Source organism: Chlamydotis macqueenii, chromosome 12 (genome assembly GCF_036417535.1).
Source record: "Chlamydotis macqueenii isolate bChlMac1 chromosome 12, bChlMac1.mat, whole genome shotgun sequence".
NCBI classification, from domain to species: Eukaryota; Metazoa; Chordata; class Aves; order Otidiformes; family Otididae; genus Chlamydotis; species Chlamydotis macqueenii.
Genome location: NC_141567.1, coordinates 18,100,451 through 18,122,410, shown reverse-complemented (window position 1 = coordinate 18,122,410; position 21,960 = coordinate 18,100,451). Strand labels below are relative to the sequence as shown.

The following is a 21,960-nucleotide window of genomic DNA, read 5'->3' as shown; positions in this document are numbered from 1 at the left end:
TAAATATCACACTCAAATAGCTTAACAGGGATTCCACCTGAAAGCTCTTTATAAATCAGACAGAAATAGTTTTGATGCATTTGAAGGAACTAAATGTCATAGTAATACCTTCTTTCTAATGGGAAAATTTCAGTATTCTAAGGAAAGAAAATGTCCTTCCTGAGGCAATATATGTGAAATACTTTTAAAACAATGATCCTTATGAACCAGGATGGCATATTTTACGGTAAATACCTTTCTCTGTAATGTTCAGACTTCAAATAATTGAAAAAAGGGCCAAGATATCACCAGAAGTACTGAACTAATTGGGAAAAATAATAGTTTTCTATTTGTTTTGTGTTTCTTTCCCTGTCACAATAAGTCACGTTCTACTTTCCATTTCCCTACTCTAAATCTGATGTAAGAGCAACTCGGATGGCATCTCTGTGGATTTAACAGAGGGGAAGTGAGAGCAGAATGAGACCCGGAATCTATGTAAGTATTGACAATTTTAAATGACAACTAAGGGTTCATGGCAGCAGTGTGGTTTTGAAAAAGTGGCTGCAGAAATAATCCAACAGTCCCCAGGACACAAACAAGGACGAATATCCAGAGAAACAGCCTGTCCACTACCATGGCAACGTACTTCCAATCTTCAATGACCTGGAAGAAAAAGCCAATTAAAGATATTAGCAATTTGTTATGTTCTTTTGCTCTCCCTCTTGCTAATGTTGAGTTTTTGTTTATGAAAATAAAAGGAAACATATCTCAAGGTTCAGGGAATAAACTGACATTAGGCTTGGGAAGGGATTTTTCTCCTACAACCGTTCTGGGCAATGGAGAAGAATACTGTAAATATTTCTTAGCTGTCTTTGATGCATCAGGTACTGAGCATGGCTGTCTGGTTGAAGCCAGTCTGGAAGGACCCACACTGTAATCCATTTAAGGATTTTTTTTTCTTTAATTTTAGTTTGCAGATGCTATTAATCTCAGTGGACAATAATAGATGGTGTTTACTGCTGTTAAACAAGGTTAGATTCAGAGTTCTTTTCTTATCGACAGTCATCTTAATCAAGAGTTTTAATGCATATTAATACCATTGCTTTTATTAAAATCCCTTTTTGCCTTGCATATGTTTTCTGTGAAGGTCATGGGACTAGCCTTAGATTCTGTTCTCAAACTGAAGTGACTATCAGGCTATTATTGTAAAGGGGGAATATATCAATCTTCATTTGCATCTCAGGAATGATTATTTTTTCCTCTCTCATTGATTCTAGTTACACACGGGACATGTTCACCTCAATGACTTTAGCATGCTTGTCAATTATGTCTTATAAAAAAAAAATTACATATTTTTTCCTTCTCTTTTAATTTCCACTGCTGCTAATGGGAATTGTGTACTTCTGAAATCAGACCATAGTAAATGTACATGAACAGTTGTTATCAGACTGTGATAATGAAGGAAGAAAGAAGAGATTAAAATTATGAATCTAGAAAACTGATATGTAGTATCAGAGAACCTTGTGTGAAAAGCATTCAATTAATTTTTGATGTATAAAATACCCTTGAGAATTTTTCTTAATATCAAGTGGAAGCTTTGTAGATCTTTTAGTATGCAGTACATTATTGCAAGAATTTCTGACCTATTAGACAACTGTTTTCTGCTCTGAGAAGTCTGCTCTGTTCAGTCGATTTCAATGTTTACAAGCTCATGTCTAATGTTAATAGCTGATCTTCTTTATTTATATTGACAGTAATTTCAGTTAATAGAAAACATGAACTACTCAGCGGCATGCTCCTCGAGGGACTTTTGCAAGATCAGAAACCAGACTTTATTTAATTTGCTTGGCTGAGGGAGGAAGAGCACAACAGGAATAGAGAACCTAGAGTCCGACTGGGATCTGGGTCAGAGAGAGGACACTGGTAGGTATGTGGATGATTTTTCTTTACCATGGGTGCTTGTCTAAACAAAACTCTGAACCATCTGAGTGTTTCTAAGCATTATTCACAGTGTATTTATATCAGCTTTAGTGTACTAACTAGTAGCACATGAGTAGGGCAAGTGAATAGGGCAGCACCAGCACTGCTTAAACGCGTCCTGGATAAAGTACTTCTCATAGCCAATAATGAGTCTGATAAAACTCCAATGAAAGAAGCATCAGCTCTGCTGGCATTAGGACTTCTATCCTACACATTATGTTTGCCATATATGGACAGATATGTTAGCCTGGAGGGGATGTTTGCAAAGGCATTTTACCAATTTTACTAAATCTTCCTTCTGTGCCCAGTTGGGTAAATAAATACTTGAAGTGCGGGTAGGTTGTTTCTGGTTAACATGGTCTGGCCATGGGTTGAGTCACATTCTTACTGATACAATGGGGAAAAATATTATTTTTCTGACCTGGAGCTGAATTTTTTTTTTTTTTTTTTTTTTTTTTTTTTACCCTACCAAACACTACTTGAATGTGCCAACACAGGATTTTCAAGGGTGTTTCATGACTTACTGGGCAATCAACATTCTCTCTTTGCAGAAATAGCCATGTTACTTTCCAGGAGAGTATCGGTGTTTACCAAATTGCTATTCATTAAGTTCTTTTAACAGCAAAAATTATTTCCTCTTTTAAGCTATAGCTAGCATCTCTCTAAAAATTTTAGAATAGATAAGGAGTTCAAATATGCTTTCTGAAGAACAGCATGTTACAGAGGAGGACAGGACATCAAGTTTAGAAAGACCGGGATGATTTCTCATTTTTACTTACACTCTGGTCATTGTCATCACTTTTCATGTGCTCTGCTATAAAACTGACTCCATCAATAGCTTCTTGGACTTCAGGAGAAAATTTCGTGCCTGTTCTTAACCTAAAGTCTTGATGACTGCTGACATTGTCAAGAGTCTCAGTGATTTTCATATCATATTTTTTGGCAGATGCTGTATTCAAAAAATAGGTAGAGTTCTTGTAGAAGTCGGCTGGGTCCATACAAGGATTCTCTACTTTTGTCTTTTTGCAATTGCACAGCTTTTGCCGTGGAGGATTGTTTTCTGGACGCTTCATGAACAGATAGGCTGGGAGTCTTTGAAGGAAAACCAGCTTTACCCACGGAGGCATAGTGTGAGTACTTGGAGATCTATGGTGGACATTGAGTACACAGACACTGGTAACTATTGAGAAGGTCACTAGTACCATTGTAAACATGAGATACTTCCCAATCAGTGGAACATCTAGAGATGTTGGAGGGACAATTTTGGAGATCAGCAGCAAGAACACGGTCAAGGCAAGCAACACAGATATGCATAAGGTCATTTTTTCACCACAGTCTGAAGGCAAGTAGAACACCAGGATAGCTAAGGATGTAATTAAAACACAGGGAATGATAAGATTGATGGTATAAAAAAGAGGTTTCCTTTTAATAATGAAGTCATATGTCACATCGACATACTTGGGGTCCAAAGGATTTACAGTCCTCCTTCCTGGAAGTGCTACAATGTCCCACTCTCCGCTTGGTGTAAAGTCATCCATGCTTGCCATGGAAGTTTTAAGCACCATATCAATTTCTGTATGATCATATGTCCAAGACCGGAACTTTAAGGTGCAGTTTTGTTGATCAAATGGGAAATGCTTAACTTCAATCTTGCAGGCACTCTTGTAAATGGCTGGTGGCAACCAGCGAATGCTTCCATTATTCTTTACAATTGCATTTGTGTATAGTGAAACTTCGTATGTGCCATCCGCGCTAATGAAACGAGAGGAAAGAAAAAGGAGAGAAGATAATAAAACATAAAGAGGAAAAACATAGTTCAAAACAGAAGAACTCTGACATTCTTGGTCTTGTGGGGCTCAGCTGATTCTAGAATCAAAATTAAGTAATATTTTTATTTTGAAATCTATGTTGTAGGCAGCTATAACTTGATAGGGAGATTAATTTATACATTTATCCCAATCAGTGAATTTATATTTGGTCCAATACTTACAAAAATTATTTTATAAAATTATTCTTAAATTATAAATATGCATCTCTGTTTCATCCAAAGAACTCACAAGTATTTTGTAAATGTTCGTTGAAGTAATTAAGGCTTACTACATCTCTGAAGGCTGAGTAAAGTAAGATCATCCAGCATGAAAATGGAGATAGCTTTGATGTGAAACACAGCCACTGCTAAGAGCACACAGCAACACTCCTAAATGACTTGGACAAGGAAATAAGGATGAGCAGTGTTAGTTAGAAATACAGGGAGAGTGCAGGCAGAGGAAATGTAATTATATGGTTTACAATTTATTGCGTCACTCCAGTTAACGTCTACTTATTACACAACCAGAACAGACAAGCCACAGTGTTCTTAGTGCCCAGAAATAATCTTGGCTTTGTATCTCCTCTAACTGCTGAACTTCCACCAGGAGAGTCTTCTATGTTATGATGGGCCCTTTAATCAGGGAGATCATTATCAATCAGTGGTTAATATCTTCTCCTGTCCAATGTTTCTGGGCAAACAACTTAGGGCTTTTTAACCTATGAAGTATCTTGATGTGGAAATGTGGTCAATTGCTGATAAATATTCTTGAAATTTAGTGTTTCTCAGCATATTTACTGCATCTACTCAAGTGCACTATGCAACATCTTTCAAACTCAGCCAACTGGGCTACCAAAGGAAAGCCTAACAGCAGGAAGGAGCAACTATTAGTGACTGTCTTTCTTAACAGATAAGGAAACTCAAAGATTTGTTCCTATGTTGATCAATCACTTACTGAAAACTGGATTAGCCACTTTGTTAGGCTGCAAAAAAGAGTCTGGACTAGATACGTACCACATGCTTTCCTTTTGATAAACAAAGAAATGCACATGACCTAAAGAGAGTATGTTATCTGCAAAAATAGAAGACCAAACTTACTGCAAGTGTAAATGAATGATGGTCAGCTGACTGTGGTTAAGTAACACCCTTTTATTTGAGTGGAGATTTGTTCCTTTAAAGGTAACAAGAAGTCTAATGAATTCCTTGTTTGTTGACAAGACATAATGGAAAACAGAGCTATTTCAGTGCAAAGTTTGATTTATTTTTTTTTTTTTTTCTAAGCAGGGAAGTGCTACGAGTACCCAAGGCTTGGCATATGTGTTGCTGTTCTCCAGATCAGTTATGTTTGGCTCTGGAAAGGCCTCATGCTGCGAACCCAGCTGCCTGGCTCTGAGCAGAGACCCTTGTAGCTAATTCATGTGGGCAGTGAAACAACCAGATGCAGAAGTGAGTGGCTACAACATACAAGGGTCATTATTTCTTTGGCAATGAAATAGCTATTTTTAGTACAGAAATTGTATTTTATTTCTCACATAGAGAAATATCTCCCTGAGTTAGATGTACCATTAAGCCAGCCCCTAACCTGGGCTGAGGTTAGGCAGGTTGTTCTGCTGGCTGCCCCTGCCTCAATTGTGGGTCAGAGACTGGGCTGCTGGTGCTATCTCAGTGCCTGCAGCCCTCTGCACTGTCTGCACACAGACAGAGCTGCGGGGCATGGGGATGCTATTTGTGTTTTCCTTAGCACCTTCTTGAACTGACTGCTGCCTATGGAACACTGCTTCAGCAGCAGAAAGTTACAGGAGGTTGTCCTTTATCTAAAATTTTAATTCGAAGCTTTGTACTAATGTAAAAATCCAATATATTGAGGCTAAAAGTTTGTTCCCATACATTTAAGAAGCCTTTTAAAACCGTTTCTTTCCATTCTTACAATCCATTAAATGGCATCATTTTGGGAAGTAAGGAAGAAAGAAGCAGAGAGCGGGGGCATAATTCACTGGAACAAGATTTGACCAGGCAGAGTACATCCTAATCCACTGGCTGAATTACTTTGTGACTAATACAATAGTTTTAAGTATTTCTCAAATCTGATTTCCAGTAGTAGGATTCCAGGGACTTAACTCAGTTATATATAAATTTCCAAAGTTTCCCATCTGTATATGTTCATAAACCATCATGTACTCATGACTTCATTGCTTTTCAAAGTATCGTGAAAGTGTATTATAAGTTTTGATTTTTTTTCCCCCAAAGGCTTGATATCATCCACTTCAAAGCTTTGCTAGAGACTTAAAAGCAAAACAAAAGTTAGCTGTTCGTTTGTAAGAAGAACTGAAGTACGGTTTAGCACCAAGCTTTTATTTTTCTCAGTACTGTAAAGCAATAGGGTCACATGTTGACCAATTTGCTATGTATTCTTGTAACTTATTTTTTTAATGCTTTATGAAAATAGAACATAATTTGGTTTTGTAAATTAATATTAACTGATGGAGTTCTGGTACATGTGAACTTTGTAACAGATTTATGTCCTAGAGTCTGTGGTGGAAGGGGGTGAGGGGAGAAGAAGCAGGAGACAAAAATGTGGCTGAGAACCTAAGATGTCCGATAGAATTCCAGATATCTTGTCTTCTTGCAAACATGACCAGTTTACAGCTGCACTTGTACTTAAAATTAATGCTTTCTGTGTAGTCTAGTTTGATACAGATATGTGTAACGGTTTGGAGCCTTGTCACAGATCCTCTGGTGTTGTAGCAGCTCACACTGCAGACATGCTCCAGGTCTGCTGGAATTTCTTTAACCAGAGCCCTGATTTTACTAAAACTATCTCTGAGGCCAGTATCCCAGTCAGATACGTGTGATACTAGCTAAAAGTTACAAAATTAAGTTTTAGAATTTTATCAGACCTACTTCATTGGTTCTGATGCTTGTTTCTTGATACACAGTTAAAATTTTGTTTACCATTTGCATAAACTACAAAAGTTTTACTTACTTATTGTAAAGCACAATGTCTGGCAACCAGATGTGTTTTGCAGGTATTCTCAGCTTATTTATTCCTTCATAGTCAGAGGGCTTCCAAGCCAAACGATAATCAATCCACTCCTAAGAGAAGAATTGTACAGTAGTGATGGAAGTGTCCAGACCAGCACTAACAAAACAATCACTGTGATGGAGTGAAAGCAGTCGCGTTTGTGGTTTGCAAGAGCATGCCTCTGTGGGTTTGGTTACCTGGTTCAGCCAGACATTTGTAGTCATGATCTGTTCCCGTTCATTCTGCAGGGAAAAAGAGGGAGAATAGTTGTCCTCTAAAATGTTTCATTTTATTGCAGTAATAAGATCTATTTAGTGGGCTTTTGAGGATATTTCCAACTGTGCAGCATGATTTAATCTAGTGTATTTCAACACAGGCATCTCTCTGCTGGTGAGAGGGCCAGTCCTGTGCACATGCTGATGATAAATAGTAACTCCACAAGCGCAGAGTTCCAAGTGGCTTTCAACAAGGACAGTTCTGACTGGAGTGAGCGTAGCTATTTGGGAACAATTGCCACCACCCTGCCAAGCTGATCCCGCCCTCCCACCATGGGTTTGATTTGAAACAGGAGGCACATTTGACCACCAGGAAGGCCTGGATTAACTTCCATGAGGTTTCTATCAGGTTTGCCATGTAAGCTCTCAGCTGGCACGCTCTGCTTCGTGGAACTGCTGTCTCTCTGGACAGCAGTCCAGAAGTCTCTCTGCAGCAGGTCTATGTGGCTGGGGCTCCACTAAAGGGACAAGGTAGGAGGTCAAAGAATCAGGAGGATTTCTGCAGGAAAACAAGTTAATTCTCCAATCCTGAAGGTATTTGAGATTGTTAGAGCCTAATTTTGCTTTCTGCTTGAAGAGTGAAGATACCAAGGGATAGTGACTGAGCTGTGCCATTCTTGATCCTTGCCCATTCAACTACTTCAAGTAGTTGATTGCTCTGGCCTCGCTTTTTGTGCTCAGAATCCGCAATCTGGGAGGACACTGTGCTAGTGGTGGCAGTGCGCTGTGTGAGGAGGCATGTCTGTGTCCAGGTGGAATTCTCCAGGAGAGAGGGAGCACTTGTCCCAGAGTCATCTGGTATACATGACAATATATCTTGTATAAATCAGGCTGCACATGTGGATGCAAGCTGTACTGTTTGTACAGTTTCCCACAGAATCACAGAATTATCAAGATTGGAAAAGACCTAAAAGATCATCCAGTCCAACCATCACCAATACTTCTCAGCTAAATCATATCCCTCAACACAACATCCAAATGTTTCTTGAACACCCCCATGGTCGGTGACTCCACCACCTTCCTGGGCAGTGCATTCCAGTGCCTGACTACCCTTTCCGAGAAGTAATATTTCCTAATGTCCAGCCTGAATCTCCCCTGGCACAGCTTGAAACCATTGCCTCTAGTTCTATCACTGTCTACACGAGAGAAAAGGCCGACCCCTAGCTCACTACAACCTCCCTTCAGGAAGTTATAGAGAGCTGTAAGGTCTCCCCTGAGCCTCCTCTTCTCCAGACTGAACAATCCCAGCTCCCTCAGCCGCTCCTCATAAGGCCTGTGCTCCAGACCCCTCACCAGCTTCGTAGCCCTCCTCTGAACGCGTTCCAGGGCCTCAATGTCTTTCTTGCAGTGAGGGGCCCAAAACTGAACACAGTACTCGAGGTGCGGCCTCACCAGTGCCGAGTACAGGGGGACAATTACCTCCCTGTTCCTGCTAGTAACGCTGTTTTTGATGCAAGCCAGGATGCCGTTGGCCTTCTTGGCCACCCGGGCACACTGTCGGCTCATGCTCAGCCGAGCATCAATCAGTACCCCCAGGTCCGTTTCCTCCACGCAGTCCTCCAGCCACTCCGCCCCAAGCCTATAGCGCTGCCTGGGGTTGTTGTGGCCAAAGTGCAGGACTCGGCATTTGGTCTTGTTGAACCTCATCCCATTGGCTTCAGCCCAGCTCCCCAGCCTGTCCAGATCCCTCTGTAGGGCCTCGCTACCCCCAGGCAGATCCACGCTCCCAGCCAATTTGGTGTCATCTGCGAACTTACTGAGGGTGCACTCAATGCCCTCATCCAGATCATCAATAAAGACATTGAAGAGGACAGGCCCCAGCACCGACCCCTGGGGAACACCACTTGTGACCGGTAGCCAGCTGGATTTAACTCCATTCACCACCACTCTGAGCCCGGCCCTGCAGCCAGCTCCTTACCCAGCCAAGAGTGTACCCATCCAAGCCATGGGCTGCCAGCTTCTGCAGGAGAATACCGTAGGAGGCAGTGTCAAAGGCTTTGCTGAAGTCTAGGTAGACCACATCAACAGCCTTTCCCTCATCCAGCAGATGGGTCACTTGATCATGAAAGGAGATCAGGTTGGTCAAACAGGACCTGCCCTTCATGAACCCATGCTGGCTAGGCCTGATCCCCCGGCCATCCCGCACATGCCGCATGATCTCCCTCAAGACTATCTGTTCCATAATCTTCCCTGTAACCGAGGTCAGGCTAACAGGCCTGTAGTTCCCCGGATCCTCCTTACAAACTTTCTTGTAAATGGGAGTCACGTTGGCAATCCTCCAGTCTTCCGGGACCTCACCAGTCAACAAGGAGCGCTGATAGATGATGGAAAGCAGCTCGGCTATCCCCTCCGCCAGTTCCCTCAGCACTCTTGGGTGGATCTCATCCAGCCCCATGGACTTGTGGCAGTCCAGTTGGAGTAGTAAGTCTCTGACCGTTTCTTCCAGAATCACAGGGGGGTTAGCGTGCTCCCCAGCCGAGACTACCAGGTCAGAGAGAGGAGTACCCTGAGGATAACTGGTCTGACCTTTAAAGACAGACGTAAAGAAGGCATTCAGAACCTCCGCCTTTTCCTTATCCTCAGCGGTCACATTCCCAGCCTCATCCAGCAAAGAGTGGATATTCTCCTTTGTCCTCCTCTTACTGTTAATGTATTTATAAAAGAGTTTCTTATTCCTTTTCACCCCAGTGGCCAGGTTAAATTCAAGCTGGGCTTTTGCCTTTCTGATTTCACCTCTACACATCCTAACGACTTCCTTGTATTCATTCTCAGTTGCCCGTCCCTCCTTCCACAGGCGGTAGATTCTCTTTTTCTCCCGGAGCCTCAAGAATAGCTCCCTATTCATCCACGCTGGTCTTCTTCCCCGCCGGCTCATTTTGCGGCTCAGGGGGACCGCCTGCTCCTGCGCCCTTAAGACTCCCTTCTTGAAGAGCAACCAGCTCTCTTGGACCCCTTTGTTCGCTAAGACTGAATGCCAGGGGACTCCCCCTCCTAGTCTCTTGAACAATTCAAAGTCCGCCCTCCGGAAGTCCAAGGTAGCAGTTTTACTATTCCCCCTCCAATCTCCACCATGAATTGAGAAATTTATCATTTCATGGCCACTCTGTCCAAGGCAGCCCCCAACCTCCACATCTCCCACCAGACCTTCCCTGTTTGCGAACAGCAGGTCTAGCGGGGCAGTTCCTCTCGTGGGCTCTCTGACCAACTGCATTAGGAAGGCATCCTCTATGCACTCCAAAAACCTCCTAGACTGCTTCTTCTGTGCTGTGCTGTACTCCCAGCATATGTCAGGGAAGTTGAAGTCCCCCATGAGGACAAGGGCTGACGACCGTGCAGCTCGTGCCAGCTGCTTGTAGAATACCTCATCTGTCTCTTCATCCTGGTTTGGCGGTCTATAACAGACGCCCACCAGGATGTCTGCCTTGTCAGCCCTTCCTCTGATCTTTACCCATAGGGATTCAATGTTATCATCCCCAGTCACAATCTCAGTAGCAGAAAAGGATTCCCTAACGTAGAGAGCCACACCACCACCCCTCCTTCCTTGCCTGTCCCTCCTGAAGAGTTTGTAGCCATCCATTGCAGCGCTCCAGTCATGGGAGCAATCCCACCACGTTTCTGTTATGGCAACTAGGTCATAGTTTGCCTGCCGCACTATGGCTTCCAACTCTTCTTGCTTGTTCCCCATGCTGCATGCATTAGTGTAGACGCACCTCAGCTGAGCCCCTCGCCTCTCTCCTAATCCCAATACCACTTCCCCAGGCCGATCTCTAGCAGGCCTGGCTTTATCCCCTTCCCCCTTCCTATCTAGTTGTGTTCCCTTGTGTTCCATCAGTGTCTCTCTCTTTTCCCCTTGCATTTTAGAATATAAAGTATGTAGTTTAAAGTTTGCAGCACTCCAGTCACTGTCCCACCCAAATTCTGGCAGAGAGGCAGTCATCTGTATCCTCTTTTTCCTCCAGGGAGAGAGCAGCAGAATTTAAAGCCTTGACTGATGAAATTATTCCCACTTACATGCTGGATCTTGTTCCCACTGCAGTTAATGCTAACCCTCTCTTGGCATGGAGGTGTGTATTTATACCTTGGAAGAACTGTTAAACACATGCTAACCTTGCGAGTGAAAATGTCTTTCAGACCCACTGAAGTAATCTTTATTGAATCTGAGGAGTTGCTTACATGAGGATTGCTTTAACCATGTTAAGCTATTCCAGCTGGAACTACCATGTCTTTTTCTTTACAACATTTCACTATTCTTTGCTGATATGCCTGATATGCCATGAGATTTTGAGCTGGCTTTGTAGCTTGTTTTCAGGCCATTCAACCACATTTCTTTGATGCAAGCAGCAGAAGATGGTTTAGCATTAGGTACACAGTTCAGGATAGATCCTGACCTGGTATAACTTACTGTAGCTGCACTGAAATCAGTGGAATGATTTTGATTTTTTGATCAATGGAACTTTATTGGATGAAGATCTGGCCGCTGTCGGTTATTGCTTAGGCATAGATTAATCTCCCTGTTGTAGCTGCCTTCTGAAGTATAAAACCAGTAAATTACATGTATGGGCCTTGCCTACTAAGTATTATTATGTAAACTAGAAAATAACAGCGACGTAGTAAAACCAATATGACTTTTACCTAGAGTGCTGTGCAGGTAGTAATGAATTAAAAGGCATAGCCTAATTTGAACTTACCACGCTGATGAGCTGTGCCAGGGAAACCTGCAGTTCTATAGATACCAACTGGGATGAGTTGACAGCTGGTCGAATTAACTTATTGTACCTGTCAGGACTCAGTAGGTGGTTCATTAGTTTTTCTTCAGCATCTGCTGCAGTGCTTCCTGTAAAACATCACGTAGCAGGATTATAGAAAGGCCACCAAGTGACATGAAGTAGGGATCGCAGAATTTCTGTGCATCAGATCATCTTCATGAAATAGTGAGAGCTTTTGATTTTCTAAAGACTGTAGGCTTCTGTGAACAGAAGGATATGGTGCTTCCACCAGTATCTGTTCTGCTGAAGTTGACTGTCTTTCACAGAGCACAGATCAAAGCAGATAAATCAGAACCCGTGGGGGTTTTTTTCACAGTAAAATGTGAAGCTCAAATTGATAGATACTTCATTCAGAAATAGAAACTGGGAGCAAACCACCCTGTTAATAACAGAGGAAGAACGTTTCAGGGATCCAAATGCAGGGAGTCTGGCTGTGGCTTCTTTAGTGTCGTAGGAGACAGAGTTGCAGGCAAATTGAAAGACTCTGATGTACAAATTGGAAGACTCTGATCGGTGTAGGGAAAAAGAGGGGATGAGCTGCAGGAGTCATAAGGGTTTTTTATGACTGAGAGCTCTTTTGGTAGCTAGTGATGTTTCTGTTTCAGAATGATTTTGTTTGAAAACCTGAGGCAGTAGGTAAGCATTATTCTATCTGGAAACAGAACCTGATTTATGGAGTGGCACAACTACTCTAAATCTTAAATAGCCAAAGCTGAAGTTCAGTGACTGCAAAATACAGTATCTGCAGGATGCTATCAAACAAGCCTGAACATTCTCCATGGAGCAGAACAACTTACGGCACAACCCCAGAAGTGACTGCATCTGTTCTCTTGTTCTTGCATGTGCTTTTTTAAAGCCATTCTAGTGGACTTTTCAAACCACTATTGACCAGAACTGCAAGAACTTATTGTTTCTGATCTGGTAAGAAAGTGGAGAGGCATAAAAGGAAATACAATTGAACAGGTTTTTCACATCTAAGAACAGCTTTTGCTCCAGGTCTGGGGAAACGCTGAGATAAACACCAGGCTTGTTTGAATTCTTTGAAGACCAGCATGTGCTATGGCATTGGTAGCACAAATTTTGTCACATATACTTAACCATAACACTGTTCTTCAGAATAGGCTTCTCAAGTACTTCCCCAAGCTATTTGAGAAAACAAATTTGGATGAATACGTCTCTGTTTATCGGGTTGGTTTGTTTTTTGATTCACACTTGCTTTGTACTTCCCTGCAAGTCATTATAAAAGCCCTAGTACCATGTGATATTTTAATATTACATTTATTCTCAGTGTAAGCCTGCCTAATCAAAGGCTTATCAAGCTAGAGCTATGCTGATCTTTGCTAAGCTCTAGATTCTGGTTTTTTTTCTTGTGTTTTGCAATCAAGATAGAGCTAAATTTGATACTATGAAGAAAATGGAGCCGCACTCCAGGAATGAATCGTTCTGTGTTTATAAGGATAAGTGAGAAGCCTTGTGTAGCTAAAGAGAGAATCTTGGTTAAAGTTATTTTATTGTGCTGTTTTGGTTTTGATTTTTTTTTTTTAACAAACATTCCCATTGTTGCATATGTAAGTGTCATAAGCAGATGGCTATAATTCAAATACAAATAAATTGTCATTTGGTTTGTTTCCTACAGTGGTCACTGAATACTGCTAGCAAAGACAGTGAATTCTTGTTTGAATAGTTAAATATGTTTTAACTATGTTGCCATCTTTTCCTGTAAATATTCTAGCATACGGAGTATTTGCTAAACAGTGAGTAAGAAGTAGAAACGGCAGAATATTTGCAGAAAGCTAATTCTGAATTTGTAATAATCTTGTTCTCTGAAACCTGATTTTAGCAATCATAGTCGTCTGGTCTGAAAATCAAAACATACCGTGGGGTCTGCATGTCTGATGAGAACAGCTCAGATTTTGAAGTACTGACTCTGCCAATAAACTTTATGCAGATGAATGACAAGCCATGACTTTATTATGAAAAATGATTTGTTAAATAATGAATCCCTCTAAGGAATTACTATCTGTTTTTAGGGAAGGGGTTCCTGTAATAAAGAATTCTTTATAAAATTGCCATCCTATCCCAACCTTTAAATAACTTAATCATCAGAAATGAAGATCGAAGGGGCTCCTCTCTCATCTCGCTCGGATGCCTGTATCAAACACCACTAGATGTCAGCAGTTCACTGTCTTAAAGGTTGCTAAAGCCACTCTCTCTGTAAATAACGTGTGAAAATGAGTGATTCTTGTATAATTTTTATAATCTATTTTCTGTTACCAATCTATATATTAACCAGATAGCACTTAATGAGAACCGAACTGCCAGGCATTCGAGTTCATATTTATATGCATTTCATGGTGTCAGTAGCCATGCATTTGAATCTCCTCTTTTTCCTGTCAGTATTGAAAGAAATGGAAGTGTACACTTTCCTTTGCAAACTGTTTCTTTCCAAAGAGCAGTACTCATCAGAAATGTTGCAGAGGATAGACTAATGCTTTTAGACAGATGATTTTAACAGGAAGGATGAAGCAGTTCTAATTTGAGGGTGGAGTATTTTTGTGTACTGAAAGCAGTAATAGAGAAAACACATTGGGGTGGAATCTGAGCTAGGGAAATTGTTTTAGCTTCACTGAACACACTACACATCTGCTCCATGGCAAGGAGTGTGAATTACCACATAACTTGCTGTACATATTCTGCAGTAAGTTTGTTTTCTCTGTGGGAGTATGATATTAAAAAAAAAAAAAGCATCAGGATGATGCTTCCAGTTTTACAGCAGAAGAAACAAAAACACAGACTTCATTCACTCCCCTGTGCAAACTTTGCCTTTTATGTGGTCTAATTGAAATATATAAAATTAAATAGCTAGTTATCCTGTGTTATGTTGTTTATTTTCAGTGTAATGACCAGTATGTTGGAGTGATTTCCACGGAACAGCATAAGGAGCAATGTTGACAAATACAGGCAAGTGCACTGTTATCGCTGTCTAAATTGCAAAATTTAACATAAGGTGTGTTTCCACCATTTCCCTGACTTCACTTATTTTAATAAATGTTGAAATAGTGTTTGTTTAGAAATAATATATTGTAGCATATGTTGTAATTTTTGTTCTTTCCTCTCTTACAAATAACTTATGTGGTCAATGGTGACATACCAAATTCCCATCTGTAATTAATAAAAAGCAAGCGAGAAGCAGCAATAAGACAATCCTGTTATCTTCTCTAAAATTGCTTCATTATGTTGATAGTTCTCAGTGTACTCTTGAGTAAAAAGATTTATATAACCTTAGAACAAAACACACTAATTTGGAATGCTTATTGTTCCAATGGAAGTATTGGTGAATTTACTGTATTTAAAAGGCTATTTTAATTTCTACCCTGCAATTAATGCAAATAAAAAGGAAATACTAATGAGTTTAAAAGTGTGTAATCTAAGAATCTAAAGTAGGCCTTCAGTCTTCATTTGTTACAAAGCAGATGTTTTCTAAAGTTCTCTTTCAGTGACTGAAGAAACAACACAATTGTGGGATGAATAGGTAATTATGGGAAAGATGTGATTTTTGTCTCCGTTCAATTGCAGTCACTTTGACGCTGAACACTGGAGTTTCTCCGTGGGAAGAAGCTCCCATGCTAAATGCACTGTTTCACGCTGCAGTTGGGCTGTGCGTGTTGGCTAAAACATGTGCAAGAAATCCTCACGCACTAAAGAAAATGTTCTCAATGTATTTTTGTTTGTTTATATGTTTGTTTTAGCCTATATTAACATATTTCAACTTACTTTAAACTATTTACATACTAATCAAACAATTAGGAAGTATGAACTTGAGCCAATAATTATAGAGGGATGAGATCTGTCTTATTTATGGTTCACATCATGGTTCATTTTTTATTTTTTCCGCTCTCATCACAATGCCTACTTTACCATCACACAGATGATCCTGGGAGCGTCTAAAGGGATATTATTTAGTGATTAGCATTGTCATCCCCTACTGTTCTGTCATTTTATGTCCAACTTACTGTCTGTCTGTATCCATCGTAGTGGATTTGCTGATACTGAACAAGCCAGAAACAACACTGAAATAATCAATTTCATGCATCCTCCTAAAGTCTGCAACGTGCTGAGGTGATAGTTACAAAATTGTCTGAGAGCTTATATCACAATCCTACCTCCTAGCCCTGAAAGCTATCGCTGTTCTGCAAACTGTATCTGAAATAAAAGATCACTTACCGTTAAAATAAAAGGATCCCACTACAAAGAGAAAGAGAGTGTACGTATTCCTCATGGCAATAACAGGAAGAGGTGGATTACTGTTCTTCAGTTAAGACAGCTTGCAAAAGGCTCTGTTGTCAGGGATGCACGAGGAAGAGACGTAAAAGCAAACCTGAACCTTGGAGGTATTAAATGCCTGGAAAGAGACAGACAGTAGGACCTGGCAGAAGCATTCTGCAAAGTGGAGTTTTCCTGAGCATAGTGGTCCCTCCCCCTTTGCAGCTGTTTAAAGAGCTTTGTGAAGAGGAAAAGCACATAAGAAGAGGGAACATAATGTGATAATGTTGAGTAAGAGGAAATTAAAGAGCAAGCCAAGGAACATCATCTGCAAAATACAACTGCTTAATTCTTGCTACTAGGTAATATTTAGAAGGCTTTCTGGTTAATAAGTGCAATGGGTGAGAATAGCTCTGTGGGAAGACCAGGATATAACTTTGTGCCATAAGTCCTGTTAGTGAAAGACACGTCAATAAATTATAGCCCTAGCAGAGGGTAATTTTCTGTGTCAAGAGAAAAAGTTGATTGCGTACTGCCAACCCTTTTCCACTCCAAGGCCCACACATGATCTCTCTAATCTAGAACTCCAAAAGGGTTTTTGGGAGCAGCAGGAGAGAACAGAGAATTTGTTGTCATTAGCATTTGACAGAATTTTTACAAGGAAGCTAAAGCAGCCTGTTGAGAAATAGCAGTAGCTATAAAGACACTCCAGAGGAGCATAAGAAAAATCCTATGGAATTAATCTTTTACAGGTGCAGGGTTCAGCAGCGTATGGAGTATCATGTGTTTTGGGACTTGCCATGGGAAAAATGGTGTAGAAAGAAGGGGAAAGAAGATCTTACATGCCCTTTGCAAAAGCTGTAGGACAGGCTGAAGTCCCTGGATAGAAAATAAAGGTGCTAATCTTCTAAATACTATTTTATCTCCATATTGAGGTTCCTCTCTGCTTCAGCTGGCCACATCTCATCTCATCTCATCTTCCAACAGTCTAACACCATTGACTGGGATGGAGGCATTCCTGATTTACCAGCATAACATACCAGACTTGTGCATGTGGCACAGTTTCTACCTGACTGGGGTTATCTGGAGAAGGTCACCAGGCAAGCTGTCAGTATAGTGTTGAACAACTCATTGCCTTCTCACTAAACATTTTAGCCACTTTCTTTTTTCACTAAATAGGCCAGTACGTTATAAACTCATTGTCTTTAAAGGAGCTGCCATCAGAGGTAGCCCAATACGTAAAGAGACTGTACTAAAATGTTTGGTAATTGTACTATCTACATTCTATGTAACTCCTCTAGACAGTCTGTTATTTTTGGCTCATTTCTGTAAGGTAGGAAGATGAGTTCAGTGAGGCAAATGGAAAAGCACTTGCTGCATGGACTTCTACTTAGATAAATCAAGCTATTATAAGTTAGCTTTGATGAACTGGCTTGTGCTGTGGCCTTCCCTTACTCTGAAACTCAAAGTATGTCAACTATACCATGTCCTCCACTGAGGATTCCCAGTAGTTCTTAAAAAATCTCACAGCCATCTCCATGAGGAGGGTGGCTTGTACGTTCTCACGTTTCTTCACCTGCCATCTCAATCAATTTCCTTTAATATACTTTTAATATAACACCCTTAGTTATAATCTCTCAGGTTTTATAGTGTTTTTAACTTAAAAAAATATATAAGTCTTATCCCTTATAAATACTAAACTTTTATGTGATCACTTTGTTTCGAGGTGGATTTATTGCATCTTAATTTCATGCATCTCAGATGACAAAAAGTTTTGTGGACTATGTAGGAATTGATGATTTCTGTATACTAAAAAAAATTTACAGCACACTATTGCCTTATTGTTAGCCATAACAACATAAACGTGCTGGTTTTGTTGCTTATTTTGATGATTAGGTCTAGCCTGATATCCGAGATCCCCTGTGCTAGCTCCTGCCTGTTATTTTAAGTCTCTTTTTGTGCTTTCATCACTTCCTTTTCCCTCTTATTCACTATTTGTTAGCTGGAATGATTTAAATTGGGGTTGTTTCTCAGCCTGGAGATGAGAAGGCTCCAGGGACACCTTACTGTGGCTTTTCGGTACTTAAAGGGGACTTGTAAGAAAGCTAGGGACAGACTTTTTAGCAGGGCCTGTTGCAATAGGACAAGGGGCAATGGTTTTAAACTAAAAGAGGATAGCTTTAGATTAGCTATTAGAAAGAAATTTTTACAAAGAGGGTGGTGGAGCACTGGCCCAGGTTGCCCAGAGAGGTGGTGGAAGCCTCATCCCTGGAAGCATTCAAGGTCAGGTTGGACGGGGCTCTGAGCAACCTGATCTGGTTGGAGATGTTTCTGCTTCTTGCAGGGGGGGTTGGACAAGATGATCTTTAAAGGTCCTTTCCAACCCAAACTATTCTATGATTCTAAATGGGAGTTAGAATTCTTACCTCAAAATAGTGGGGGAACTGAGAGGGAGGAGAATGGTTTCAGTGAGACAAAGAGGAGAACAGTCATTGTGGGGACATCTACTTGGATGAAAGAAGCCAGTGCAGTCCTAGTGAGTACATGTGAATAGCTGGATGAAAACGTAACACTATTTCTCTGCTTTCCTCCAGCATTTAATTAACAGCATGTAGAAACAGAACCTTCCCACAGAAAATTACTCTTTTGTAATAGTCACAAACCCTAGGAGGTGTGTCCCAAGCAAAGCGTTTATGCTGAGCTCTCCACGTGCTTTTCACTACAGTGTGCTTGGCTTGAACCTTGTCAGAGGCTTGTGTGGTCAGAGACCTTGCTACATGCTTGAGCCTGCTGGGCAATGTTGTCATTCATAATGTATGGGGAATTGCTCTCAAGGAGCTGAGCTGTGCCTTCAGTTACTAAGTGTATGTTTGAGCAAAGTACCAGTCTGCTGAGGAAGAAAGACTGCATCTGTTTATCTGTTTTTACTTTCTGATATCTGACCTATTTCTCCTCAAAGGCAAATCTTCCATCTGCCAATCCAGCCTCTGTGCTTTTGCAGTGGTTTCAGGAGTAACAGATGTATGGACCCTGAAGTCACTGCTCTTGTACTATCTATGCTGCTTGAGAGTTGAGTAGCAGCTCAAGGTAGAACAAAGCAGAGTGGGATTGTTTCACCAAAGCAGTGGGCCATCGAAGAGCCAAGGGGTCACAGATTATTCACTGATTGCACTCTTTTGACTACCGAAGCTTTGGTGGACAGGGAAGATTACTGCAGGTGGTTTTCTTTTCTCTGCTTGTATTCCTTCCTTTGCCGTTCACTTGTGTTCATTCACCCTGTGACAGATCATTGAAGGCCTTCCTTGATCACTTGTGCTGGGCAATCATTTTCGCCACGGTTATGCTGCGGGATTCCGTTTTTTTTTCATTAAGCTGAGATCCTGAAAAGTCTTTTTAGTAGACATTAGCATATGTGATATTCTGGATTTGCATGTTAATGCACTATGCAAGCATGGGAATAGGATGGCAGAGAGGCATCCACTGAACTGGCTGGGGGTTTGTTCCTGGTACTGTAATGCTTTGCATGCCTTAGGGTATTAGAGCTCTTAGATGCATGAGGGAGGCAGGATATCCAAGTGTCCAGGAAAACTGGCAGTCGCCTTTTGTGGAGATATCATGGTGATTTCAAGCTGCCACTTGCATTAGGAAAGAACCAGTCAGAAATGCTGGAGCTTTCAACATGGAAGCAACCTAGGGTGCAGCTGGCCTCCTTAATTAGACAGGTACAGGTATAGGGAGATGGCTGCAAGAAGAAATGCTTCCAGGTGGAAAGCCACAATTAGTTTCCAGCAGTTGTGACACTGAAATTAAGTCCAGGGCTGAAATTACAGCCAAACTGAATCAATAACGGACTTTAGATCAGCTTGTTAAATACTGGCCTTACAGAACACATAAGACTGACTCGCTGTTGCACTGGCAGAACAGCTGTCACTTTCTACAGAATATGTCAACTAATGGCAAATTTTGTTTTTCTAGCACCTTATATCTGAGTGAACATTAATGGTATCTGCCAAGGTCCTGGCTCACCTCATCAGCAGCAAGGCATACTTTGCTCTCCGATCGGTTGAAAAATGGAACGTCTTACAAGTAACTTCTGCAAATATCCAACATGGCCCCCTGCAGGTAAAATGAGAGTTTTCCCTACTCATAAGCTCATCAGAACAGCCGTGCTGGAGCTAACATTCCGCATTCCTGGGATTCTTTTTCCTCACAAATGCACTTACAGTCCCATTAGGGATGTATGATACCTCAGCCGTTCTGGTGCTAATGTTTTTGGGTTAAGTTGTACTGCTGCAGCTTTATTTAACAGTACTGTAGGGTGTCCCCATTTAAAGTCTGCAAGGCAAAACGAAACTGTGGCACTGTAGTTCCAATAACTGTCAGCTGGATGAGCCTAGCTAGGTCCTCACACAAAACAACTGTTGGTAGAAATCTGGGGGAAGGGCAAGGATATCTGGAATATTTGGTCTGTTGTAATCAGAAGCTTTGGAATTTAGCAAGCTTTTTTTTTTTGGATTAGTAAATGCTTTATATTGGAGAACTAGTTTTCATCCGGAGGCTTACGCTGCAGCAATGGACCACGTCTATGTTGGTAATTATGTCATAAAGTCCATTTTCTACAGCACCTCTGTAATTACGTTTGCCTTGCCAAATGGGTTCTAACCAATATATACAGGTATTTGTAATAAGTTGTCTTCAGCCAAGGTATAATGCCATCACGCCTTTGCAAATGACAGTGGGAAGCAGAGCTGTGGATGCTACCAGATTATCAGGTAAATAACACTCCTTTAAGATTTTGAACGATGATACTCTGTGTTGGTGCCTGATATGTCATCACATTAGAATCTGCTCCAAACCCACAAAATGTTCCAGAGAATTGCCGCTAATAGCACTGTGACAATGTTAATAAACGATGCATACAAATGACTCAGTAGCAATGGACGCGATTCCAGTTTTCAGTGTCAAAATATGAATGATTATGGATCAATGAAAAGGCACCTCTGTGCTCTGGAATGTGTCTGATGTCAGACAAAGTCACCCCTGGAAAAACAATACTTTCCTTTTCTGGTTAATTTTTGAAAGTTGTCACCATATGCTTTGTGAGCTGGCAGGTGGGTTATGTCTGTAGAGTATTTAAGGCAGTAATATGAAAGCTTCTAACAGTCACTGATTATCATCAACATCTTCAAGCTTCCAAGTGCACAAGTGTAACAAGTCCAGAGACTTCTCCAAAGCACTGCAGAACAGCAGCTGGGGGTGGACATGCTATTTTGGAGCTTATACTTTTATTTTTATCAGTCTCTTTTGCTTCCTCTTACATGCTTGGAGATTCATTGCAGGGCAACCTGTTGACTGCCCATTATATGACTGTCAGACAGTCATATATTCTTTGAAAACTTTGTAAATGAAGCCATAGCCATTCTTGCAATGCCTGCATTTTGTATGAAATTAATAAAAAGGGGCTAAATATGTGCAAGTTTAAGAACACATCTTTGCCAATACCAGTGTGTTCCTATATGTAGTGTAAGCATTTTTGTGTGCTCTTACTTTTTGAAGTAAAAGCTATAAATGTAAATTCCAGGAGTAGGAAGCTCTATTTCTTACATTTTTCTACCTTGCTACATTATTCTGACTAAGAAACTGTGCCTCCTTGCCTGCCGAATCACTGGAATTGTTGCCCAGTTTCCTGTTTTGGTGTAATGGCAGAGGTGTTACATACCTTGGTGAAGGTCCAGTTATAAGTTTTCAGTATTTACAGTATGTTTTCTAGATTCAGTAGAATTGCCCCTTTTAATCCTAATCACTTTATTCTGCTTTATCAAACTGAACCTAAAAGTCAGTTAGTAAGGATTTATTTCCAGCTTTTTC

At 40.9% G+C, this 21,960-nt stretch overlaps 1 protein-coding gene across 2 annotated transcripts; it reads right to left on the bottom strand.

Moving 5' to 3' along the window:
* Positions 1-501: 501 nt before the first annotated feature.
* CHRNB4 (cholinergic receptor nicotinic beta 4 subunit) lies at positions 502-16,108 on the bottom strand. Of its 2 annotated transcripts, none has more exons than XM_086756955.1 (6): positions 16,054-16,108; positions 11,752-11,897; positions 6,986-7,030; positions 6,750-6,859; positions 2,739-3,711; positions 502-642 (listed from the first exon to the last, which is right to left on the bottom strand). In XM_086756955.1, the coding sequence occupies exons 1-6, from the start codon at positions 16,106-16,108 to the stop codon at positions 502-504; spliced, it is 1,470 nt and encodes a 489-aa protein (XP_086613081.1). The 2 variants fall into 2 exon arrangements, with proteins under 2 accessions (XP_086613081.1, XP_086613082.1); XM_086756956.1 differs by lacking the exon at positions 16,054-16,108 and adding an exon at positions 12,094-12,127.
* Positions 16,109-21,960: the final 5,852 nt, after the last annotated feature.